This window comes from Podarcis bocagei, assembly GCF_964188305.1.
Source record: "Podarcis bocagei genome assembly, chromosome: 12".
In the NCBI taxonomy this organism is placed as follows: Eukaryota; Metazoa; Chordata; class Lepidosauria; order Squamata; family Lacertidae; genus Podarcis; species Podarcis bocagei.
In genome coordinates this window covers 7,888,933-7,915,788 of record NC_138137.1, presented here as the reverse complement: position 1 = coordinate 7,915,788, position 26,856 = coordinate 7,888,933, and the positions used below count along the sequence as shown (strand labels likewise).

Below are 26,856 nucleotides of genomic sequence, written 5' to 3'. Positions count from 1 at the left end.
GCCTCAAACCAGCCTTTATCTGCCTCCTGCTGGACAGAAATGTGGATCACAGCTGCGAAAGAAACTTTCATTTCGAAACACTTAACATTTTCACAAATAGTTACATGAGACATACTATGGCAGAAATAGAACTACCGTGGTATTCATTTTTAAACAGTTACTGTATATCTCATCGCACACTTCACTAAGGTAACACTGAAATTATATCCTTTACACCTAGCTTGGAAATAAACATGGCAGTGCTACTGAAAATAGTGTTTTCTGTGTATTGCTATTTGGTAAAGTAGAAAAAGTGTCTTTAGAACTGTTCAGGGCCAAAACATAGGACAGACACAAATCTTACTATAAATCAGTCAAGATCTGCTTCAGCATTATTTTTATAGCCAGCATGATTTTAAAGACTGCAGTGTTTAGTCTTCACTCCTGTGTACCAAAGAGAGTAGTCAATAGCAGGCTTTCTTATCTGTGCTCTGGCACAAAGTCTCTTTTTGAAGACTATACAAATATCAGCAATATTAAACCCCTTAAACTCAAAAGGTGCAACTTATGAACTGTAATCAAGTCAATTACCTGCACATGTGCTTATTCACCATGCTTCTCGTGCATTTTCTACAACAGTCTCACATATTCTGAAAACATCCCTTTATTGTGCATGAATATAAACTGAAGGAACTCTTTTCCAGTTATCCATACAACCTATCCATTAGAATAAATAAGGGGTTCCATTAAAAGTGATGGGGGAAGGGGGTGAGCGTCCAGAAGATCATGGATACAGTATATTACTTTACAAATAAAGTGACTCCCATACAAAACAGCATCAAGACTGATATTCTAAGATAGCACAGGCATGCTGATTTGTCCAACTGCCTTCATCAGGAGGAAAACAACCAAACTCCAATGATGCTCTTTACAGAATCTTTTGTAAGATTGAGTTGGCCACATCTAAAGAGTCATCTTTCACCAACACAATATCATAGCAGTCCATATATTTCTCCAACAATTCTTCAACCTAGGTTTTAGAACGCAAAGAAAAACCCAAATGTCAGAAAAAGCCAAACATCAAGAAACACATTACAATTTGCCAAGTCAACACCATTTTAAAAGGAAAGTGGTTGAAACCTGTTTTTTTCCTTTCACTATGTAATGTAGGTGGTGTATTCAAAGATGTTTGCAACCAGATTTCAGAACTCTGGAAAGGCCTTTAAAGTACAAAGGATTCAACCCTTTTCCCATAATTTTGAGAAGCAAAATATAATTTGCTACCCTGAATACATACTGCACACAAAAGCTATTTAGCACATATGTAAGTCAGGCTGAAGCACTGCTATATTTTGTAAAAAACAAACAAACACAACCTTACTTAAATACAATGCAATCTGTGGATTTTATATTGCAACCATACCAGGAGTCATTGAGGTATGAGATGTGGCTGCTGAACTTAGGCTAGGTTATGAGTTAATAAGGATCTCTGATGAGTAGATAAGTAAAAATAAGTATCAGGATTGATCAATATATATCAACGACTATTTCTGTTCCCGCCCAAGTGCATCAGTGGAGCACATATAAGCACACCTTGCCCCTGTTCTGCCCTTTTAGTGATGTGTTTAGCGATGTTTAGTGACGTTTAGTGTTTAGTGAAGTTTTCAGTCACTTCTGGGTTCAGCGCTATGCGCAATCATGTGTCTTTTGGACGCATGTTAATAAGTAGCCTGTACAAATAATTTTTTTGTTCTGTATTATGGGGTACTAATGGACAGGTTCAAACAAATCATTCCATAAAACCTTTCTTTCAGCTGCTGCACATTTCATTCTGTTGTCAGATTTGACCTCTATGATATTATATAAGACAAACAATGACCTTGAATACTACATTGGGAATGCTGTCACTAGGAAGGCCCACTCCAAACCAACGTTGTCTCTGTCTTGGTGTCAGGCAAATACATTCTTGTTTCTTGGGTATTTGAAAAGGACCAATGATTGGATGCTTGACTATGTTTTAAGTATGCTTATGTAATTTTATTATTTAGTTTTACTTTTGCTGTAAATTGCTTTAGGATCTTTTGTAGCAGGAAGCAGTACATTTAACAGCCCTAACCTATTCTCCGGGTTTCGAATGTTTTTCGGAACCTGACTGTTCAACATGGCTTCCACTTGAGTGCAAGAAGCTCTTGCAACCAATCGGAAGCTGCGCCAGGTTGTTGGACGTTTCAGAAGTCTATAGGTGTTCTGGAACGGATTATGTTCTACATCCGAGGTTTGACTGTATTAAGCTTCTACCCTTGAACACATTCTGTGTTAGAAAATGGTGTAAAGGTAAAGGGACCCCTGACCATTAGGTCCAGTTGCGGATGACTCTAGGGTTGCGGCGCTCATCTCGCTTTAGTGGCCGAGGGAGCTGGCATACAGCTTCCGGGCTATGTGGCCATCATGACTAAGCCGCTTCTGGCCAACCAGAGCAGTGCAGACATATGCCGTTTACCTTCCCGCCGGAGGGGTACCTATTTATCTACTTGCACTTTGATGTGCTTTCGAACTGCTAGGTTGGCAGGAGCAGAGACTGAGCAACGGGAGCTCACCCCATTGCGGGGATTCGAACCGCCAACCTTCTGATCAGCAAGCCCTAGGCTCTGTGGTTTAACCCACAGCGCCACCCATGTCCCACTAGAAGAAGGTATACATGACCATATAATCTAATATTATGGACCTTATGCTTATTCAAAGAGACAAAGACTTACCTTATCGTTGAGATACCCAATCTTAAGAATATGCTCAACATTTGCCACTCCATCTGCCATAGTTAAATCTCCTTGAGAATCTCCAAGCAATATGATGTTGCTGTTGTCCTTTAATTGTTTGAAGTACACTGTATTTTTCAAGGCGCCATCATGTTTGTTGTAAACATGAATCAGTTCCCCTTTAAATCCTTTTAATACGCCCTGTTAAACATGACAATAGTTAGTTCTAAGAATGGTCTTAGCAAATTAACAAGTGTCCCTTCCCTGTCTCTTTAGAATGTTTCCAAAAGGCTTTATTCTTTCAACCAACTTCAATTATATTATGCTTATCATAGTGAGAATAATGCTTTATTCAAAGGAAACTCATTCATTCACTCTAGGAAACCTTGTGCCCTCTCCCACTTTGAATCTAGTCTAATATTTAGTCTAATATCCAGAGTAGACACACTGAACTCAACAGACTTAAGTTACTTAATTGATTCTAACCAATCTACTTTGTACACCCAATACATTTTTTAATAAATACTTGAAAATTACCGGTAATACTTTGACCCTGGCTCAGTGGTATATAAGCAGCCAATGGTGTTACACGGTTGGTCATGTGACCCCATCAGCAGTTTGGCTGATGCATTCTGCTCCAACTGAAGCTTCTGGACCAGACCTAATGATTGGCTTTAATATGGGAAATGCCCATTTTAATGCTCGAGTCGGAATCTACTTCCTTAGTAGTACAGGATGTGTTGCAATGAATTAACAGTATGCATTTGATATGTTTATACCTACATTCTCATCAAAATCCATGAAGTTGGAAACTACTTTGACATTGGGGTGGTAGACACCTGCTTGATGAATGACTTCTTCTAAGATGTCTCCAATTCCAGCAGAAAATATGAATACGGGGATATTATGTTCATGGAGTTTATCAAAGAAATTCTCATACCCTTCTCTGTAAAAGCAGATTTGTTTTTTAGAAAAGGAACTAAAGCCTGATATTACATTTTTTATTGCAAAAATAGAAATTTAACATATCCTCCCCCTAAAATATCTATGAAATAGGCAAGATGCTGCTGCATTTTTTTTTCTTTAATGGAAAGTTTATTTATCTATGGTTTCAAAATCTAAAACATTTGATCGAAGATGACGTTTTGCATTAAAATCAATAAAAATATTAAGAAAATGCTTTAACAAATATCTGTTCTCTTTTGAGCAACATGTCCTTCAGGTCATTCTGCTTTGCAAACGTAAAACAGTTTGCTTCTCAAAAAGCAAGGGTGTAGCAGGAATTCCTGCTGCACCTTATCTGTAAAAATGACAAGATAGGGAATTTTTAAAAAATTAACTAGCTTGTGCAACATCTACTTTCCTATTCCTCAGGCTAGAGGGCATGAAGATAAGTAAAGGTTGCATGTCAGATCCTTGTACTTTAACCTAATAGATGTATGGATAGAGAAGAGAGGAACTCAAGCATTCTGCTTAAGTAGTGCAAGGAAGGGGAGACACTAGCCTGCTAATCCAATCTGGTTTTTTTTAAATTGGAGAGCACATATGGGCATGTAACAGCTTTCCATTTCTATATTCCCCAATGAAGAAACCCCTTCCTAAAATCTAATATTATGCCACATTTACAAAACTAGAGAAACGGAATACTAGGTTCTTACTTACTTCAGCATAACATCAGACTCCCTCACAATTTCAGCAAGTTTGTGCTTTTGTAATCCTTGTTCAATAAGCAAAGCATGTGATTTGTTGTACCTAAAATAAACACCAAAAACATGTTATTCGTGTTCATGTAGGGTAAAAATTCACACTCTCTTACTGGAAAAGGAATGTTTCAAGTTGGGGTTGCTGACTTTTTTAGGCACTTTTGGAATTCTGAGAACCACAGGCACTACAGATATTTTGATAAAATAGCCAAAGCAAAACAAACAATGTGCCAGCCCAATCTTTAATGTAATAAAGTGAAATCTGTAGCATAATATCCTAAAATCCTAGGTGTGAAGTATTTAATTTTTATTATTTAATTTCCATGCTTTTTTCTTCACATAAATGCCCACAAAGCAGGTTACAACATCACAGCAAAAAATGCAAATCAATATATCAGTATATCATTATAACAACAGTTTACAGTGGAACCTTGGTTCTCGAATGCCTTGGTACTCGAACATTTCGGCTCCTGAATGCCGAAATCCCGGAAGTAAGATACGGCTGTCGACTATTGTTTCTGGGGTGCCTGTGCCAATCGGAAGCCACACCTTGCTTTCCAAATGTTTCGGAAGTCGAACGGACTTCCGGAATGGATTATGTTCGAGAACCAAGGTACCACTGTATATGCTAACTCATTTGAAAACATAACACAGAAATCCAAATAATTTATTTTGATAAGGACATTGCAACATTTTCAATTCTCTATAGAATCAATCATTAAAACATATCAATCACTATCAAGTGGTTAGACTATATAATCTTAGTCATATATGATAAACATATGCAATCAGATATTAACAATCATATAACCAGCTTCAAGGACACTGAAATAGTACTGTATCAAATGGTATCAAAACCAACAAAATGCATAAAATAAAGTGTTTTAGAGAGCTTCCCTAATGCTACTTCAATTGACTACTAAACAATTAACTACATTAAAAGCAACTGCATGAATTCCCACTCTCTCCCCCCAATGTTCATCCATCTATTTCAGCTTTTTCAATTTTTCTCCTCCTTTAACAGGTCTAAACTGAATTATTGCATGGGACTACACAGAAGGCCACACATGGCCTTTGTGCCAGAAGTTCCTAATCACATATCTAAAGAGCCATTTAAGCTGCACACTATTTCCCCTTTTCCTGATCACAAATTCTTGAACAGCACTGGAAGATTTTTATGCCTTTAATTTTGACAACTGCTATCAGAAAGAAGGGTGTTGGAAACTCCATGGCAAAAGATAACTCGAGCAACCCTTTTGAAAGAAATCTAACTACTAGATTATGCCTTTTGTACATAATGGTACACTCTAATTGGCTGCTATTGTTTTACCAAAACAATGAATGTTTACTCATGCAATATTGTTTTGGAATTCATTTTATATTCATTTTATATTTTGGAATTCATTTTAAATTTTGAGTGTAAAATATGGAAGTGTGCTTCAGTAATCAAGTCAATCTAACAATTAAGATGTAAAAGTTTGCTATAATATTAACCATTACAGAAAACTTACCACTCAACCATGTAAGGATACTTCTCTTCAACTGTAAGACTTGGATCAATTTCAATAGCATAATACATTTCTTTCAACTGGTACAACTGAAAAAAAGAAAAGTTCAAACATTCTGCATATGTTGTACTCCATGATGACAACTTTTGTGCTTTGATCAAATAATCTAAACAAATTTGCTACTTTAATCCTTGTATATTTCCTGTTAACATGTGTATAAGAATAATTTCCTGGTTTTGGATGCCCTGCACAATGGAGGATTGCTGCTGCTGTTGCTGCTGCTGCTGCCGCCCTAGTGCTAAAGCTTTTCAGTAAAAAGATCAGGAAATATTCACCCTCCACATTAAAAATCTATTTCAGTTAAGGACTTTTGCTTTATGGCTCAAAAACCAATTAACAAAGCAACAATAAGAAATAAAAGTTGGCATATTGATTGGACCCAATGCCATCAAGGGCCAGTTTGGAATCCAGTGGATCTTGGGATTCTCGTTGTGTTTTTCTGCTGAAAGTCTCAAACAAGAAAGAGCTTGAGTCATCCCATCGGTGGTACTTCCACCCACCTGTACTTTTGGCAGGCAAAACAGAGTTCTGTGCCAGAGCGGTGATGCAGGATCACATCATGGGTGAAGACCAGTGGAACTGCTTTGGGATGAGTGGAAGAAAACCACCACTGCATTCTGTGCAACATACCAAGGGTTTGGAATTCACTGTGGCATAAACCGTTGTGTACTGAAGTCCACCATCAGATGCAGAAAATGTTATTTTCACTTGGGAGATAAGTGTAACACACTTTGAGTAAAGAGAAAAAAGTGGGGCCAACAGAGCACACTCATGAAATAATTTGACATTAAGCTTGAGTGGAGTAATCCTTTACAAGTGTTGTACTGTAAGTGGCCACAACAAGGGGCAAATAAGTAATTTTTAGGATTACCTTTTTGCGACATTCCTCTGTTATAAGTTTGCAGTTGTCAATGATGTCTGAAAGATGTACAGAATGTTATTAGAACAGTGCAAGATTCTAGCTTGCCCTAAATCAGTGCAATAGTTTTAACCTGTTAAAAAAAACTAACAATGCTATTTGTTTTAGAAGTTATAAAGCAATTATTAAAATCAGTGTGTTAAAAAGAGCTACAGACATCAAAGCATCTCTTTTTGAAAATCATTAACTTATTTCATTAAAGGAGGATCTTCCACCCCATATTTGCATAATATGCATACACAGAGTTTTCATGAACGAGGTGTAATAAATTGCAAGGGAAGAAAAACATTACTAAGGTTACTGAATTGAGAGGGGACTTCTTAGGATCAAATACTGATTATCACCTAGTATTATAATTCTAGTATCTACTTAAATATACAACAGACCGTATCTAATGCTCCAGCTCCATTGCTGCAATGAACTTCCCTACCTGCAATAGACTTCCTCTTCCTTTGTTTTCCCTCTAGCCCCATGAGGGTCTTCAAAATTTATTTCAGAGGGATGGGGAGTCCTCTGGAGTAGATTTCGGAAGAGGAAATGGAAGCACCGCACCCAGAGCATTGGATACAATCCATAAATTCTAGAGAAGCCTATTCAGAAATTTCAATGAGTTCAATGGAGCTTTCTACTGGGTGAGGAGATAGATGTTTGCAGCCTATCTCATAAACAATAAATAGTACTTACTATTTATAGTACTTACTCATAAACAATAAATAGTACTTACTGTGACATGTTGGACATCTTTTGCCATTGTGGGAAAATCTACTCAGTGTCATATCAAAGTCTGTAATTATCTGTAAAAGGCAGATGAAACAAATTATAAATCACAAGCACAAATGTTAAATGCCTAGAATTTGAGCGAGGGACAAAGTTTAAAAAATATACATTGAATGGCTCATAGTGTAGAAGTATGAGGAAAAGTGTGTGTTCCCGTGCTCCTCTGGAAAGTTTGCAAGAAGGAATTTGGAACTTTTTGCTGCCATGTTTGACTAACCACAGCTTAGCACAATATCAGCACCAGGATAAACTGAGGTTAGTTTTAACTATGGTTTAAAAAACAAGCAAACTTCAAATCATGAGTTGCGAAGGTGGATTATTTTAGTAAACCATTTTTTAGATTAAACACAATTTAGGGTTCAGATGTAATACGAAGCTGCAGTTAGTCTAAACCAGAGGCAAAATATTCCATCCTCCTCTTCATGGTCATGCTGAACGCAGAGGGCCTTCTCGGTAGTGGTGCCTCCCAGCATCTTATTTTTAAAAGACATCTGAAGACAGCCCTGTTTAGGGAAGTTTTTAATGTTTAACGCTGTATTGTGTTTTTAATATTCGGTTAGGAGCCGCCCAGAGTGGCTGGGGAAAACCAGTCAGGACAGGCAGAGTATAAATCTATTATTATTATTATTATTATTATTATTATTATTATTATTATTATTATCATCATCATCATCATCATCATTAAAAGGGGTGGAGGGGAAGCGTACAAGTCTAGGATCACCCCTAAAATTCAAGCAAATGTAGTCAATATCAGTGCATCAACATTATTAATCAAAAAGGGATTACTAAAAATGATGCAATTATACACCTGAGTTGTGATGTGTGTGTTACTAAGAATATTTAAATAAATCCCACAACTCTATGGATCTAGTAAATGTCTGTACATATATAGTGATTTTGACTTTGCTAAACAACAGTTGCATGATGGTTAATTTCTACAAATGTGTTTTAGTCTTCACCTGAAGTTTCGCAGCTCCTCCTTTGATGAGACCACAGATAATTTCTTCCACCCTTTCTGGGTCCCTGATATGGACCGTTTTCTTCTGAAATTCTGGCATCTAGAAAACGTGAACAAGGGGTAGATATTAAATTTATAAAATAGAGCATTTCACAAGTTCTGTGGATTTCAGGCTTATAGGATAAAATACACTACCATTTCTTTAGAAAGGGAAAATGATGAGTGCGCTTAGTCAACATTCATACAAATCTTTATCAAAACATCTTTACATTTATTCACAAAACTCTTTACTTTCGACTGTAATTATAAGCACTTTGCAACTGGTGAGGATATGAAGCACAAAGTCACTACTGCTGTTACCATGTTGTTAGATACAGGCTGAATAAATGTGTTGTATAGTGGCAGGCCTCAAAGCTTTATCATAGTTTTGGAAGATGCTTCGAAAGCATAATTGCATGCATTGGCAAGAAAGAAGTTATATCAAGTTTCAACTCCGATCTAACATGAATATAAACACAAGTCCTCATATTCGCTCCTACCCTAGGATTCTGATCCCCATAGGCCACACAGCATCCACAGTGATCTATAGAGTCCCTGACAGACCATGTAGCACATTTGGAAGAAGTCACAGAGTCAATATAGGTAGTGCAGACTGCAGACGGTAATGATTTGCATAATTCAAAGCCTAAAGCTTATAGGCACGACTCTTGTGCATAACATGGGAAAGACCAGAAGAAGCAAGTAGGCTTTGCAGATCACCCCCAAAGCAGCAACTCACCTGGGGGATATGTTTTGGTCAAACCACATTATTTTCACTGGACAAAGCAACCAAACATTCTCTTGTCCAATGTAATCAACATAGCTAGGGAAGAACTACTACCAAGAGATAAGAGCTGGAACAGTACAATTACATCATGGCAACATCCTTTCAGGAAGGATGACAAGCTTCCTGTCTCTCAAAGAATGGAATCCATTTGCTTAATGACTCAGTTTTAAATATGTGTATACTTATGACAGTATGTGTGTTGCTGACATAGCTATGAAGGTATCTTGGTTGAGGCATGCCATTCTTGCTAAGCTACATACAGAAGTAAAATCCGACACAGAAGCTACTGGACACAAAACTTTGCCCCTCTATAGTTGACATTGGGTGCCCTCACTGCACTTTTTCGGTGTCTGCTGAAAACATTTTTGTTTAGCCAAGGCTAGCCAGACATGTGGAAGCTATCATGCATTTTAATCTGATTTTAGCTGTTTTCATTTTTTTAATGTTCTAAATACTTGCTCTAACTGCTTTTCGCTGATAATGTTATTGTTTTATTGCTTTGAGGCTTTATTACAATCAAGTGGTATATAAATCTTAAAGGGGACGGAATCTGTATTTGTTGAAAATCCTCTAGTAGGGTCACAAGTGAGTTGTCTGTTTTGTCACAATAAGCTAAAATCTACTTATCTGGTTGATAAGCTATTGCTCAGTAACAGAGACAACAAGCCCTATTATTTTTTAACCTTAATAGCATATACCAGTGGGAACCCAAACTGGAATATGCATATATCAATATTTAATTGATCCTAATTTTAAAAAATGATGACACAGATACAGTGTTAACAGTGGGATGGTGCTTCATGTAAACATCATGCAAATTTACTTAGTTATTTTCTAATTTTTGTTTATTAAGGAAAAATAAAATTGTTTGCCAGAAAAATAATCCATAAAGACTAGTTTATTTATGAATACTGCATTATGAAAATCACCTAAGGAAGATAGTACTGATATAAGAAGCTGCACAAACATGGTATAAACTGGAAGGCTTGGGAAGCTAAGGTGGAATTTACACACATATAAAAACATTGTGAAAATGCTTTTGTTAAAAGCGTTTTGAAAAATATACTGAATTTGCCATTAGCTCACCATCGCCATCTAGTGTCACATTTGTATAATGCACTTTACAACACACTTAAAATGTTTTATTTGCAGCTGTATAGCTGAGTTGTAAGTACAAAGGAGAAATAACACTAAGTCCCAATGCAAGATTTAGGATCGAAAGTACTTGATCTTTCGGTGGGAGAAATTAGTTTTAAAAGAAAATGCAGAAGATGGACCTTATGGTTTTAACCTGCAATTTTAATGAACTAAGCTTCTGCCCTATTTCATTGCTTCCACTACATTTTTCTATATTTCTGACAATATAGAGCATACTTAGGTGAACAAACTCTGAGGAAAATTACTAAGTAATTTATTAGGCACTCATATATACTTATTGTCCGCTGAAAGTAGAAAAGTTCTTTATACTCAATCAACTTTGTGTCAACTTTGAAGAAGTCTAAGCAAATTTAAGGTTTCTTTCAGTGCAACATTAAGCCAATATGGTCTGCCACAAAGTGCTAACATAAGATTTAGTAGTACCACAAGAATGCTGTCATTAACAAAGTTCTGCTTTGTTAATAATTACTTGAGGTACTTGCAGCCCTCTGCTTAACTACAGTTATACAGGACACATAGAACCGCTAGTTAAAGATTGCAGATAGTAGGGCCCAGAAAGGCTAGTAAGAATAAGGTTATCTGGACAGTAAATTGCTTATGTCTTCATATCACTGATCTCTGTGCATCCCAATTTTAAAGAATTTTATTTTCCTAAAACTGCCCTTAACTGATTAAAAAAGCAATCCTATGCTCATCCCAAGTAAGTGTGTATTAGAACAGCACAGTTTGTTTTGCTAAGAACAGATAATACATTCTGAATTATGTGATTTAATGTTTAAGATAAACTTCTCATTCAGAAATATTTCAGATACTTAGCTCAGATATCTCTTTCAACAAAGCAAACATTCATACCTGGCTGCTGATAGGAATGGATTTGTCCATCTGTTCCAAGAGTGACGGGGGCCATGTCTTTCAGTGCTAATTACATGGTGCTAAAATTGTATACCCATAAAATACTATGCATGTTGAAGAACAGTAGTTGCAAATATAATATTAAATACAATTATCTAAGTTTAAAATATTGTCAGCTACAGTTATTCATTACACTGTTTTGGAAACACCTTGAAACAAGACTCCTAAGAACGGCAAACAACAGATCAGTGTATTTATAAACAGATAGCCATGTAAGCCTACTCTACTGGTATATAAAGTTCCCACAGCATTGCCAAGTCTGTTTATCAGTGTTTATTTAAAGTAAAGAGCTACTTTACAACCTTCTGAAAAAACAAGCTAACTTAATTTCTATTCTACATTAACTATTTCAGTTTTGGTAGAACTTCTTATCAGGAAGAGCTTTATTGCCTTTTTCCTTCTAAAAGATACGAATTAAAACATTCTACATACAAACTACACACAGCTTAGGAAATGTGGTAAGGATTAATTATGAAAAGTAACAATTAGTTGCATTTATGGCCTGAGGCATGGTTAATATAAATATGGCAACAAATTAAGATCTATGCAGTTTCAAAAATTTGTGCTGTAATTTTGGAGTTCTGTGCTGCCTTTGTGTTGCAAAGAATGGGACTGGATTGTGTCCCCAGCTATATAGACTGCTGGGAGCTTTTCTCACTACCTTTAGTGGTACATAATAAGAGGAGGGGAGTCCCCTATAAGCAATGAGTTCCTCAGGGCAGAACTGCTGCACGCCTATAGTGTAGGGGACAGTGGACCTCAGCAACCAAAGTGAGAATTTTGCAGCTAAAGGCAGCAACACATTCTCCCCTTGCTTATAATAGAAAGTGTGATAGGGCTGGATAGTTTTTGATCACTCATCTGCCACATGATGCCCTGGCTGGGAATAGGATCAGGTTACAAGACAGTAACCTCAGAAAAAATTGGGATGGGTCTTGGTTTCAAATATAAATGTTTGGGATCAGACTATGTTTTTTTAAAAAAACTAGTATTCCAAGCTTTGAACAGCTTTGTAATCCAGACACTGTATTCTTCAACCCTGAGTATGCAGATGTTGTCAGACTCTACAACCCACATCAACCTGGACCACTGGCTAAAATACTTGCAGATTATGGGAGTTATAGGGGTATATGTTATTATTTGTGTTGTCTACTTAAGAAAAATAACTTATTAAGGTAAGAAATTAAAGGTTTTTTTGCAGTGATGGTAATAGTCAGTTAAATGAGAAAGAACTATCCGCTCTCTCCCAGGTTTAGTAGACAAAACTTTTAATGACAATTACTACAGCACATTAAAAGCACAGAGCTTTAGCTGTTTAAGAAGCATACCTGATAGTGTCATTTATCTCATTCTTGAACTAAACCATACACAAATATGTTATAAACGTCTGCTGCCTGCATGCTACTGATACACTAACAGACACACACATTTTGCTACAACTAGATTCTTTTCAACTGATGGCATGATGCAATGGATGGAAATGCACTTCACACCCAAGAATAACAAAGTGGTTGCATGCAAACTAAGCTTAATAAATCTAGAAGGTCTTGATGTATATAGATGAAGCAACACGTAAAAAATCATATCAGTAAAGGATGCTTGCTACAGTTAAGAGTCTTACTCAGAACATTTTTTGATGCTAGAAAACTCTCTAGACTTGAAGTCATTTTGAACTTTGGATCTGCAACACTTACAAAATGAAAAATAAGTGTTGAAGTCTGGTCTGTGGTTACTTTTGGACAACAGAGTTGTCAGGAGTTTTCCTTTTTTTTAAAGGGGGAGTACCTGTGTGCTGAGTTTAGGGCAATCTTGCTTCTTCTGTTCTTGATGCTTTCCTACTGCAACAGCACAGGTGACAAGCAGACTCCAGAGATGCAGGGCTTGCATACAGGCTGCCAACAAAAACCAAGCAAACCGCTTAAGAAATGGTCTGCCACATTATTCAACGGTCAGTATTGTGTGTATAAACAAAGTATACACAGAGATTAATCTGGATAATTCCAGATTTATTCATATACATTCTGATCTATAAACAGATTTCAACAGTCTGGGTCAACCCACAAATCCATGCATTTGTTCTATTCATAGTTAAAAATGCTAACAGAGCAATCCTGAGCATGTTTACTGAGAAGCAAGTTGCACTGTGTACAATGGAGATTACTTCAAGGTAAGCATGCAGAGGATTACAATCTAAAATGACAATTTTATGCATATATACCAGGGAGTAAGCCCTGCTAAACACACTTCTCAGTAAACATGGACAGTATTGAATTGCATGATGTTTAGAATTTGCAGCAAACTATCAAAATAAGATAAACCTGCACAAAGCTGGCAATACTGGCTCAAAAGCCAAAGCTCTGTTTACAACTTACCGGAGGAGCTTGCTGAGGCAGCTGCAGCCGCCAAAAGAAAATTCTTCCAGTTAAGTAAACACTAATATAGCAGCACAAGGTACAGCTGAGGGCGTTTCCAAAAGCAGCCTGACTAATCCCTGAGCAAAAAACCCGAGCCCTGTGACGTACGTTAGGAAGGCACGGCATAACAATCCAGCCTGCCAGATTTACAGATGATCAGATGGGAAAGCAACAACAGAACCCCAGAACCTCAACCATCAGGCAGTTCTGACTGATCAGCAGGCAAATTAGGACTGCTGTAACAAGAGCAAAGTGCTTATGTGGAAAGCAAATCCTATTTTATTATTTTGAAGAATTCGAGTGATGTATTATCAACATGCTGCTGAGACTTACTGGAGTAAACAATATTTCTGTCTTATGATGCCTATGTCACTCAGAGCATTCACAGATGAGGTAAATTATGATACGTACTTCTAAATGTTTTAATTAGAGTCATGAGGCAGAAGTCAATAAGGTTGATTGGTTTGCATATGGAAGACAGAAGAAGGCCTAATTGGCTTTCGACAGATACAAAACAAATGGGAACATTTCTAGGGTTAGGACAATGTTCTCCAGATGTTGGGTCTCCAGATGTTGTTGGATTACAACTGCTCTCATTCCCAAGCAGTTTAGCCAGTGGTCAGAGATGACATGAGTTGTGGTCCAACATTGCTTGGGGACCCAGGGTTGAAAACCATTGGCATTAGAGGACCACCTCCTCATTGTAAATATTTTATATTATAAAAAATAAAAAGGCAGTCTTGAGTTTTGACAGCAGCAGTGTAAAGTTCCTGTATTATGTCAAATATTTCCTACATGGCCTGGGATCCTGACTGTGCCCTCCACCTACTAAAACTAAATAGGAATTAGTTCATTTTTAATTGTGTGGTCAGCAGCATAAAATATGTAAAAACTGTTCCTCATGATGTGAAGTTTGAATAGGGGTGTTAATTATGCCTTTTTCATAAAAGCAGCAGAGGTACACCTCTGTAATCAAGTATGTTATAACGGTAAATTGAGAAGCACCATGTCAACCTATTGTTCTGTATTCATCGTCACTATATCCTGTGATTTTTCTACTGTTTTTAAAGGCAATATTGAATATGTACAACTTGTTAACTGAATTAAAGATGACCAAATTATTTTAATTGTTATCTAATTTAAATAGAATATTTATTCTCAAATACAGTTAAATTATTTTTGTATGGGGATTTGCCCATATACTATTATTAGTATTTCTGCCACAATGAAGGAGGAAAATTTCTCCAAAGTGTGGAATCAGATTTTCTATCAAGAACAAAATGAAGAAATACATTCTACAAAGCCAGTGTCTTTTTCAATATTAAAGTCTACAGCTGTTCAACTGTCTGTTCCAAGAATAATGAGAGGCAGAGACATAAGGATCAAATCAGGGATGTCCCTGACAAAAGGAATACTTGAGAAGTATACTGGTTTTATAATTTATCTGTAGGAATACTTTAGTTGAAACATGGCACAGAGGTTATTCTGAAAAGAATGCAGCTTGCTCATGGCAAGGTTTTAACATACATCCATATATAGCCTGTAAGATGTCTAACATTGTGTATATATTAGCTTCCTTAAAGTAACACTTATTAAAGTTTTTCAAGAGTGTCAAATTAAGGCTGTGTCAGCTGCAAGGAATGATAAAACCACATGACACAAAGCTGAACAGGTCTCTGCTCCTCCACATGCAGCTGCTGGGTGACCTTGGGCCAGTCACACTTCTTTGAAGTCTCTCAGCCCCACTCACCTCACAGAGTGTTTGTTGTGGGGGAGGAAGGGAAAGGAGAATGTTAGCCGCTTTGAGACTCCTGAAGGGGAGGGAAAGGCAGGATATCAAATCCAAACTCTTCTTCTTCTTCTTCTAATGGAGTTTACAATTGTATCAGTACAACATACTAATAATACTGTGATGGAAAAAAAAATTACTTAATGCCACACACTGAATAGGGAAAAGTGAATACTTAAGAAACTGAGGTCAGGGTAGATTGAGGGTAAAGGTTAAAATGCTTAAGAAGTTACTGTTTCTTGGCCAATAAGAGATAATATATGGCCAGTAAGAGATAATAAATACTAGGAGTTTCCATTTGAACATTTTCCACAGCAAGGCAAAGTTACTGGAAAAACCTACAGCAACGCTTCACACCCCTTATTTGAAAGTCTGTTGTTGTTATTTTGAAGTAATTTTTACTAAAGCTGACCACTATTAAAACTGCTTTAAACTAGGTTGTGAGACTTTAGCAAAGACTCTGCCTCTACTATATATCAAATAATTTCAGAACCATACAGATCCACAAATCTGCAGAATAATATTTACTATGATGCAATATATATGGAAAGCTAAATCAAAATTTTTGTCAAGGCTTCAACCAGAAACCTCATGGTGACCTATCTGGCACTGTACTCAGGCTGGAAACCCCTCCTTAAGCACAGCAAATGAACCTTGGTGTGCAAGCATCAGCACCTGAAGGGGCAAGCAATATAATGCCACTGACTTGACCAGATCTGGTGTAGTATTAAGAGTTTGGCTTTCTGCTTTGCCCAGGCATCTTCAGTATCTTCTACCCTGTTGCACTTCAGGCTTCATCACAGCACCTCTCTCACTGAATTATTTGTAACCTTGTGGGCCCACCTAGGCAATCCTCTTTGGCTCGAAACAAGAAGCCAAGATAGGCACCTTTCTCCAAACACCTTGTCTATATCCTAAGCCTGCAACAATGGAAATAGATCCTATAAAACTGGACCAGATGGTGCTCTGGTCACTTCTACAACTGCATTAAGGACAGTGTCTAAGTCAGAATAAATATGAGCAATTTTATTCTCAAAGTGCCTAGCAAATGTTTTGTAGCAGGCCTTCAAAGGTTCCAGCAGATCCTCCCCAGAAACTAGATACAATAGCTCCATCAGCACTAAAAAAACCAAAAACCTTCTATTGAACAGCTGCTCAAGGATTAAAAGGCTGGGAAGATTGTTTTGCTGCCTGATAACATCCTCTTCCATGTCTCCAGAAATAGTTGCTATGAGACTTTTATCACCTGTGTTGTAGCTACCATTCTGTTTTTTTATTGCCCACAGTCCTCTATTAAACCACGATGTTAGCTAGGTAGGGGAGGCTGCTTGAGAGAGATGATGTCAACAGCCTTTTCCATCTCACCATACCATTGTGAGACCAGCAGCCATGTCAAAAGGAAAATCCCAAAATGTCCAGGAATCCATCATATTCCATAAATATATGGTGGCAGACCAACTTAATGGTCTATCACCTCTGCAGAGGGGGGGGGGGAGCTATTGTCAATCCAAATTTCTGAGGAATTGGTCTAGTTGTAATGACAGGTTTATAGAACCCCTACCATTTCAGACATCAAACCTGCTACTCAGTCAAAAATACTAGGTCAGGAGTGTGTCCGACAATACGTGTTGGGCAAGAGACATTGAAAGAGCCCTATGATTGTCACAGCAGCCATGAAGTTCCAAGCAGATCACCCTAAGGTGGCCCAGGTGTAAGTGAAATGTCCTGGGGGTTTCCCAACACAATGTCTGAGATCAGCTCATCCTGTCCAGGAAAGGAAACTGACGGGCAGTGGGGTTACTAGACCACCAACAGAATTCTTATATGTCTCTCTGGCCCAACACCAAATACAAACACTCAAACCCAGCTCACATACAAACTTGTCCCTAGTGAAGGAGGTGTCAGTAACAACCCTTCCCTGGCCCTCTAGTCCATATTGGTACTGACAAAGCTGAAATACATCAACAGCTCTCACTTTATCATGGATATATATTTTTATTGTGATTTGAAATGACATTCAAAAGCAGCACCACATGACCAGAGTACAAATCAACAACACAACCCTAAATCCTCTGGTTTGGGGGAGGACCTGAAGAGGGGAACTCACCACTTTTGCTTGACTGGCTTGTCCAATGCACACACAGTCAGCACTTGTTGGGGTTAAACCTAAAGCATTCTGTGTAAAGCTGACTTATGTAGTAACAAAGGAGAAAATTGTCCTTTTATTTTTTTGTCTAAATCAATTTTTTAACTAGCATAAGTGAGTGAACTTTAGCTAACCCCTTTTCAGTACAGAAAAAATGTTTGGAACTAGTATCTTGGTACACTGAGTGAATGTAAGGACAGAACCTATAGATAATAACCATGACAACCAATACTCTGGCACACTAGAGGCAAGAAAGACACCAGCTATGTGGAATGATCTCACTTTATCATAAGTTATTGAATAAAGAATGAAATTAACAAGGTAGAACAGCTAATGAATAAGATAATAAATCAAAAGAAGGACACTGAAGAATAACTGTATTTAACCATGGCTATTCAGAGGAACTCAAAACTCCTGATTTGCTTAGATTTGATGAAGTGGGTTTTAACAGCTATAGAATGTTTTATTTTAACTATATGATTTCTCCCCTTAGTATTCCATGCAGGCTTTCATAGAAAGGCCCTTCTACCTGGCCCAGGAAAAGGAAGTCAAGAAACTGTGGTAGCATGGAACAAAGGGGGGGAAACTCTTTTTCGTGTTTATTGCTGTCCTGCTGTTACCATTGCTTCTCACCTCCTCTTCCTGGTGAGTGTAGGCATTTCTACAGCTACCCTCCTGCCAACCTAGCAGTTTGAAAGCACACCAGTGCAAGTAGATAAACAGGTACCGCTGTGGTGGGAAGGTAAATGGCATTTCTGTGCGCTCTGTTTTCTGTCACGGTGTTCTGTTGTGCCAGAAGCGGTTTAGTCATGCTGGCCACATGACCCAGAAAGCTGTCTGTGGACAAAAGCTGGCTTCCTTGGCCTGAAAGCGATGAACGCTGCAACCCCATAGTTGCCTTTGACTGGACTTAACCATCCTGGGGTCCTTTACCTCACCTTTACCTTTTACAGCTACCCACCTGCTCTTATACGATGCCTGCAACAACAAGCCCAAGGATGTATGTGCACAAGCATGCACACACACATTTTAAAATCTGCAAAACTAGACTGGAAATAAGCAGATAAAAACATTGACTCCATCACAGTTCTGATGGCACTATCCAATTTATCCTAGTTATTTGGTAACAACTTGGAGAAGAAAATATGAAGACTCTCTAAGCACACGCTCTACCTTGGACAGCAACCACAAGAACACGAAAAGCACAAATTATTACAGGAGTAAGGATACTTTGTAAGGCTTAACTATGTTCTGGACCATAAACAACCCTATGCTTAATTGCTCATTATTTCAATATGTGTACACTGAGTTAAACTACTGCTTGATATCAACCCAAAACAACCCTAGATCAAAACAAACAAAATCCAATTATATGCCTAGAGTATATTATTCCAAGAATAACTGAAGTGAAATGTTTGGACAGAATTATCGTGTGTGTGTGTGTGTGTGTGTGTGTGTGTAAGTAAACATTCACACAATTTGCTTATCCCATCTAGTTTTCATATTATATTTTTTTGCATAATTTCTTTGGGATAACACTGAACTGCTATGAATCAAGAAAAATGAACATAAAAGCTATATTTCTTTTAAAGATATCAGTTCTGTGTAACAGCTTCAGGACAAATTAAACACAAAAACATTTCAAAACAGAAGTTAAACATAACTAGTGAGTTTTTCATGCCCATAGCTCCACTAACACTGCAAATAACTGTACAGCTGCAGAAGTCAGCAAACATGGGAATAAGTGCTGGGATACTAGGATCTACATTCATCCAACAAAATGACCTTTCTCACTTGTGACTCAAATTGCAACTATTAGTCAGCACATTTGTGATAACTATCAAGATGCTAGGAAGAATCAGTTTACAGAGAAACTAGGACAGGGCAAAGGGTGCCATTAGGCCTCCTACAGCAATTTTATTCCAAGGCTTTCTAAAGCTGCACTCCTACATTTCTTACCAGAAATGAAGTTTCACTGAATTTAACGGCCTTGCTTCTGGTCATACATATTTAGGACTGAGTTTACAGAACCTGTATTATTTCAAAACTAGCACGAAGTTAAAAATTTACTGGGTTAAATTCTGTTTCTAAAAAAACACACACCATAGGTCCAATTCTTCCTTTAATGGTGGTAAGTTAAATCCTGCACAAAGAACCATAAGTGGACCTTGTACTTATTTAAGAAAAGAACAAACAAATCTGATATGTCCAGGCTTTCCTTTTCCTATGCTAATCGGAAAAACGTCCAACAGAACATTATTTGGGTTAAAACTCCAAAGAGCAGAAAGATTAAGCAAAGAAATAATGAATAGCCAGCTATATTAGGGTTGCCATATGCCCAGGTGTTCCCGGACATTTTCTCTTTTTTTCGGGGGGCGAACATGCCCATTTGGGCGGATTTTTACATTTTATATGAAATGTCTGGGTTGGGGGAGTTATTTTTAATTGGTTTGATTGATTGATTGGGGGGCATGTGCATGCTCGGGAGGGTGCAGTGCCCTGGAAGCAGAAGTCCTGAAGCGACTGCGAGGTCTGGAGCGAAGATCAGGTAGGAGCTGTGGTCCTTCCTCCGCTGCCAGCCCGTCACCAGCATCGCTGCCAGGCCTGTGTGCCTTTCCCCCCAGCTCGGGCTGGCCGTGGCATGCAGAGCAGTTATGCATGGTGAAGCCGCTGCCAGCCCAAGCTGGGGAAAGAGGCGTGCGGGCCTGGCAGCAGCGGTGCTGTCGCCTCCACCAGGAAGAACTTTCTGACAGTAAGAGCAGTTTTTAAGCAGAGGTTGAATGGCCATTTGTCATAGATGCTTTTGTTGAGATTCCTGTATTGCAGGGAGTTGGACTAGACTGCCCTTGAGGTCCCTTCCAACTCTACCATTTTATGATTCTATGAAGGTTCCCTGTCACTTGGCATACAGTATTGTGAACATGGGCTATTATAAAGTTATTATAAAGACTTCCTTCCTTGCAAATTCAGCCAACTCAGAATTCTGCTGCTCATTTTTTGCCAAGGAATGAATATAGGGAGTGCATGTGCTCAGTCAACTGCACTGGTTGCTCATTTGCTTACAGGTAGACTTCAAGTACTGATCTATAAAGCTAGGCTCAGTATTCTTTAGGAAATATATTTCTTGTTTAAGCATGCATTGAGTCTGAAACTAGAAACCTGAGGAATTTAGCCTGTGCACTATCACTTAACTCTGGATAGGGAGGGAACTGCAGAGAAGCCTCCTTGCACCAAGAGGCCAAAACAGGTCAGAAAACACTCCCTAAACTTCATAAAAGCAAACAGACCAGCCCTCCTCATTTATCTGCAGTTTGTTAACTTATCTGGTTTTATGTTTAACAAATCCAAAAGTATTCATTTCAACGGTGTTATGCTGATATTTTGTTAAATTGTTGAAATGCTGTAATTCTATTATTTAACTGTTTTCCTAAGTTAGTATGGATTTCAGTGGGTTTATACATTTTGATATTATCCTCTGTTTGGTAACTTTAAGCCATAGTTTTCCACAGAAAGAAACAATTATTAATGTTCAGCTGAAACTGAATGAAATGGTTTTGCTGACTGTAGCGAGCCTTTGTGATCTCATCTGCACCTCCGCTGCAGAAGGGCTGAGTTTAAATATTAATTATTATATTAATGCTACTGTTCATTGTTGTTTTATTGTTTTGTTTGCTTCCTAACTTGTCATTAGTATAACAGATATAGGCCCTTTATAAATATTAATGAATGCCGTGCCCATATACTTGCATAAGTATATATAGTTTGAAACCTATGCGATTGGCCTGATTTGATTCTTGCTTTTTCTCCATTTAAAATAAACAGAATTTGAGGCAATGGTGTTCAGTCCACAGAATAACAGAGCTGTGCTTGTTTATCACAACAGTCTGCAGTCACAATCTCTAGGCACGAAAGTCCTTCAGCACTAACAAAAATTATCCCATTCTGGTTTCATAATATGGCAGCATTTACTTCTTCCAAACCCTTGTTCAGCTTTTTAAACAAATATAATCCTAATCACACCAAACAATGGTTATGTCTGGATATTATGCTAAACAAAGGTTTACTGCAGGAGTAGGAAACCTCTGGAATTGGGGCCAAATGACCCCAGGACTCACCCCAGGCCATACCCCTACCTGACCCCACTTCACACCCTTCATGGGTGTTCTGCATAGCTTGAATGTATCCTTGACCTTCAATAATTCCTCTTGCTTACCAGGATGTAGGTGTGTGTGTGTAGAAACAGCTGACTTGTGTGGCATGAATGCAGCGTACCATACAAAGCGTCAATTACCTTACTCACATTTTGCCTATGGCCCCCACCCATACTGGCAAACTACCCTGGAAGGTTGTCCATTACAAAATGTGGTTCTCAGGCTGAAAAATGTCTCCTACCCCTGGTTTAAGCATGTTGTCAATGAACCTAGTTGAGGTGTGGGCTTATATGATTCCCCTTCTCTCTCTTTTTAAAATTGTTTTTAAAATACAACTTTATTGAATAATACAATCAAATTTCCAGATATATCTGCAAAAACACAATTATTTACATATTTGCCAAACATATACTGTGAAAAAGGATAAAAGATAAGAAAAAATGAAAAAAGGAAAGGAAAGGGGGAAAAAGGAAAATGCTGTTTTCCAAAAACAGTAATTCCAGAATTACACTTACATACATTATAAAACAAAAATTTAATTAAAATATCTTAAAAGACTTCCACCGCCTAAACCACACTTCTTTTGTTATTTATGCTTCCCCTTCTCGTTTCAGGGCTGCCATGAGGAATTCAAAAGCTTTACTTCTCTTTCTCATTAGTCACAATTTAGAGTTTCAGCCAAACTGTAAACTGTGGATTATGTTGAAATATGGTTAAAGTTGACTTGTTTTAAACAAACAAAAGTTTACATAAATGAAGGTTTGTTGGTCCAGATTACATATGACAAATCATGGTTAAGTAAAAACTTCTGAAGTTCTCCTTCTGATTGTCTGAGAGGGACATATGAACCAACACTCACCCTAGCTCTTTCACATTACACTAAACTATGTTTTAGTGTGCTGTTCAAACATGGAGAAAGGTTAAGAAACTTATATATGGCCTAATGAGGCATCAGAATTGACAAAACAAAGTTACAGATGTTGCTACACCATCAGGGGTCAGGGCACCCAGACTCGGTGTGCCAACAGACAGAAAACGAAAACAGTTACAAATCACAATTTGAATGTATGTTTGAAACACTCTGGTTTCAGTCATGGTGTTCTGTTGCTCCAGAAGTGGTTTAGTCATGCTGGCCACATGACCCAGAAAGCTGTCTGTGGACAAACGCCGGTTCCCTTTGCCTGAAAGCGAGATGAGCACCACAATCCCATAGTTGTCTTTGACTGGACTTAACCGTCCAGGGGTCCCTTACCTTTACTGAAATCTTAAACTATACTGTGGGATCAAAATCATGTTTAACACTTTGGCATGGTGTCTGAACTGAGTCACAGTTAGAAGTAAGGCCCACTAAAATAATCATGAATACTACTAAGTTGTATGTCTTCCTACTGTTATTCCTCATTTCATCAACCTGGAAATAGCAGTGTTACTACTTACTGACTTCCCGAAGAATTGTGAAGTTTAAGGAAACAGTGCACAATTGTGATTCCTTTAAGGAAAGTCGTATGTTCTTTTTCTAACATTATGCCTTTGTTCCAAGCCTATGCCAGCATATTCTTTGTGTTCCGTCATGACATCACTGTTTCTATAGGAACTAGTCTACTAATATGGGAAAGCAAACAAGCTTCAGCAGCACACACAGATAAGCTAATGCAATATATACATTATTGATTATTCCATTTCTGACCACTGTAGAAATTTGCCTCTTTAGAAACTAAGTAGTACATACACAATTCAAGCACAGAAGAAGGCTGAGGGTATTCCTAAATTTACTACCAAACAGAGTACAGTGGTACCTCGGGTTATGAACTTAATTTGTTCCGGAGGTCCATTCTTAACCTGAAACCGTTCTTAACCTGAGGTGCGCTTTCGCTAATGGGGCCTCCTGCTGCTGCCATGCTGCTGGCGTGCGATTTCCATTCTCATCCTGGGGCAAAGTTCGCAACCTGGAGCAACTACTTCCGGGTTAGTGGAGTTCGTAACCTGAAGTGTTTGTAACCTGAGGTACCACTGTATTATGATGCTTGCATAATAATGAAACCAAGGAGGCACAGAGCAAATAGAACAAATAAATAAGGAGACCCCATAAAAGCTATAATCTATGCTGTGGATGTTTCAACCTCTGCAATTAGAATCAAACTGGTAACAGCATACTTATCTAACAACATCAAGGAATAGAATGCACACATTATATTTTGGCTACAATTGTGGATCTTGTGATATTGTCAGAGGTGGGCTGCGTTAGGTCTTGTTAGAGGCTTGATACAGCTTAAACCACATCTCCTTGGAGTCTCTCAGTGGTGGGTGGGTGCTTTTCCTTTCTGCAGGAGAGCAGTAACGGAGGGGGGGGGGAGCAAAAGGAATAGCATAGATTTGGAAAGAAAAGCTATTTAGAAAATGAAGCAATGCCTCAGTGTAGGACATACAGCAGCAACTGACAGGGAACACTTTCTGGGATGTAACGCAGAGGCGAGCCAAGAAAGAAATGGGTACTGAGGGAGGAAGAAAGGGAGCTCAACAATGAGAAGAATCTCAGTCCTCCTATATTAGGAGTCATGGACTCATCAAGACCCCTCTGAAAGTTTGGGAGCTTTGATGGCACTCATAAATTGGCTGCTCACATCTGGGGGGAAGATTACAGAACAAGGAGGACCCTATAAATGTAGAATTTGGAGAATACAAAAAGGACATGCAGTAAAATTTGGCAGTGTGGAGTGCTGTTGCTGTTCAGCGTTCCAGGCAACCTGCCATGCTTTCTTCCAGGAAAACCTACTCTATTCCTCATGACCCCTGGTTTCTGACACCCCCCCCCCAAGTTGGCTAGCAGTTTGGACCTACATGCAGGCACTGATGCTCTCATACAGCTGTCTCTCTCTCCCCCCCCTTTTTTTTCTCTCCGGTTGCCCTGAGCCTGCTGATATCTCCTTCTGCAAGAATGGTGCCATTTTGGCTACAAAGGTTTGACACGCAGTTACTTCTCATCACTGAGCAATCCCTGGGGTTACTGGGCCAATTTACTTCTCCCTTCTGTCCTCCTTCAACTTGCACTGTGATTAAATGATATACAGTGGTATCTCTGGTTACGAAATTAATTCGTTCCGGAGGTCTGTTCCTAACCTGAAACCATTCTTAACTTGAGGTACCACTTTAGCCAATGGGGCTTCCCGCTGCCGCCATGCCACAGCCATGCAATTTGTGATCTCATTCTGGGGCAAAGTTCTTAACCCGATGTACTACTTCCGGGTTAGCGGAGTCTATAACCCGAGGTGTTTGTAACCCGAGGTACCACTGTATTAAGATCACTCATCTTGTTTTTATTATTGCTTGTAAGCCGCTCTGAGCCCGGCCTTGGCTGGGGAGGGCGGGGTATAAATAAAAAATTATTATTATTATTATTATTATTATTATAAGACGTCATAACCAGTGTAGGTTTTAAACTGCAGTTTGGTTGTAACAACTGTCTTTCTTTTCTTCCTCATCACAAATCTTCAAAGAAATATCAGCTCCGATCAAGTGTGCAAATGTATGTCTTTTGGATTATTTTAGAGTATTAACAAAAGTCATGGGTCCCCCACCTGCCAATCCTTTCAATACAAATTTACAGGTGGAGCTTTCCACAGTCATGAACCTGAAGGACAGAATTAATTAACTGTGGATGAATTAAACCAGGGTGAAGGAAGCACATGCTTTGCCCTCAAATTCCATATGGGATATTTAGAAAGTCTTATGTGCATACAGACACCCCAGGGCAATCCACATTAGGCGGAGACTGCAATTCATGAACATTCACTAAGGAGTACATTTGAATTATTCATGCACAGTGCTGGGCTGCACCAACTTTGCTTAGAAGCGAGCCTTGCCAGCTTCAATAAACCTTATTCCCTAACAAAGTGAGTACAAGATTACGGCCAGATCCTATGCACACTCGCTCACAAGCAACTCCAACTCTGATCATGGAACTTACTTCCAAATAAATGCTTGTAAAGGTTATATCCAGATACTTTTGAACCATTATCATTCTATGGCTTTTTAAACGGGGGGGGGGGGATATTGGTTTGTTTTGGTTTTACTACATATTCTGAATTCTCATTTTGTATTTCTCTGTTGTGAACCACCCTGAAATCTTCGGGTGAAGGGCGGTATGCACATTTAATAAATAATGTTAATAATAATAATAAGGCCCAAGAAGCTCCACTAATTTCCACGTGGCCAGCAGCTAACCAAATAAACTGACGCCTAAGCATGGTCAGTCCAGAAGCAAGTGTCCCTGAATTGAGTTTGACGGGAGACCAATTATTTGTTTATTTCAGAAAACTTATACACCGCTTGACCGCGAGAAGGGGGGGGGGGACCCAAAAGCAACCGCTCGAAGCGCTGCGATGGCAGCGGGGCTTTACTCCCGAGTAAACAGCGCCTCGGCAGCGCGCTCCTACCATCTCTATAATCTTGGTCTTCCTGCCCGTCTTCTTCTTTATGGTGAAGATGTACTGGGCCAGGACCACCCCGCCGACCAGGGCGCACACGCTGGCGCTGGCCACCGCTCCCATCCTGGCCACGGCGCTCTTGTCCATGGCGGCGGAAACCTCTCGCCACGCTCCGGCCTCGCGGGGTGAGGGGGAAACCCAGAGGGAGAAGAAGCCTTACGTTCAGGTCGCGGAGGCGGGCAAGAGCCCCGCACAGCCTCACGCCGGTCTTCCTCTCAGCCGGTCGCCTTCCTCTCACTCCCTCTCCGTCGGCGGCGAGAACGGGCGAGCGCGCATGCGCCACCGCCAACCGCCGAGATGAGCGGCCGTTGGCCCC

The 26,856-nt window shown here is 38.9% G+C and overlaps 1 protein-coding gene and 1 long non-coding RNA gene across 7 annotated transcripts; one reads left to right on the top strand and one right to left on the bottom strand.

Moving 5' to 3' along the window:
* Positions 1-625: 625 nt before the first annotated feature.
* Positions 626-26,830, bottom strand: NT5C3A (5'-nucleotidase, cytosolic IIIA). 6 transcript variants are annotated; one of them, XM_081165213.1, is made up of 10 exons: positions 26,701-26,830; positions 13,342-13,448; positions 8,662-8,760; positions 7,650-7,719; positions 6,878-6,924; positions 5,950-6,035; positions 4,398-4,487; positions 3,519-3,681; positions 2,736-2,936; positions 626-1,009 (listed from the first exon to the last, which is right to left on the bottom strand). In XM_081165213.1, the coding sequence occupies exons 2-10, from the start codon at positions 13,441-13,443 to the stop codon at positions 908-910; spliced, it is 960 nt and encodes a 319-aa protein (XP_081021339.1). In that variant the 5' UTR covers positions 13,444-13,448; positions 26,701-26,830; the 3' UTR covers positions 626-907. The 6 variants fall into 6 exon arrangements, with proteins under 6 accessions (XP_081021339.1, XP_081021341.1, XP_081021342.1 ...); XM_081165215.1 differs by having other exon boundaries at positions 26,490-26,811; XM_081165216.1 differs by having other exon boundaries at positions 26,516-26,775.
* LOC308570446 lies at positions 23,494-26,399 on the top strand. Its single transcript, XR_014001192.1, has 2 exons — positions 23,494-25,014; positions 26,367-26,399. It is a non-coding gene; the product is annotated as an uncharacterized lncRNA (long non-coding RNA).
* Positions 26,831-26,856: the final 26 nt, after the last annotated feature.

What these genes read in the sequence shown, in the direction of transcription:
- NT5C3A (XM_081165216.1), bottom strand. Translation starts at nt 26,627, where the DNA reads ATGGACAAGAGCGCCGTGGCCAGGATGGGAGCGGTGGCCAGCGCCAGC. An exon ending in CAGAGGAATGTCGCAAAAAG is followed by an intron (nt 6,036 to 6,877) that starts GTAATCCTAAAA and finishes TCTTTTTTTCAG; the next exon opens with TTGTACCAGTTGAAAGAAAT. An exon ending in TCATGGATTTTGATGAGAAT is followed by an intron (nt 2,937 to 3,518) that starts GTAGGTATAAAC and finishes CATGTTTAACAG; the next exon opens with GGCGTATTAAAAGGATTTAA.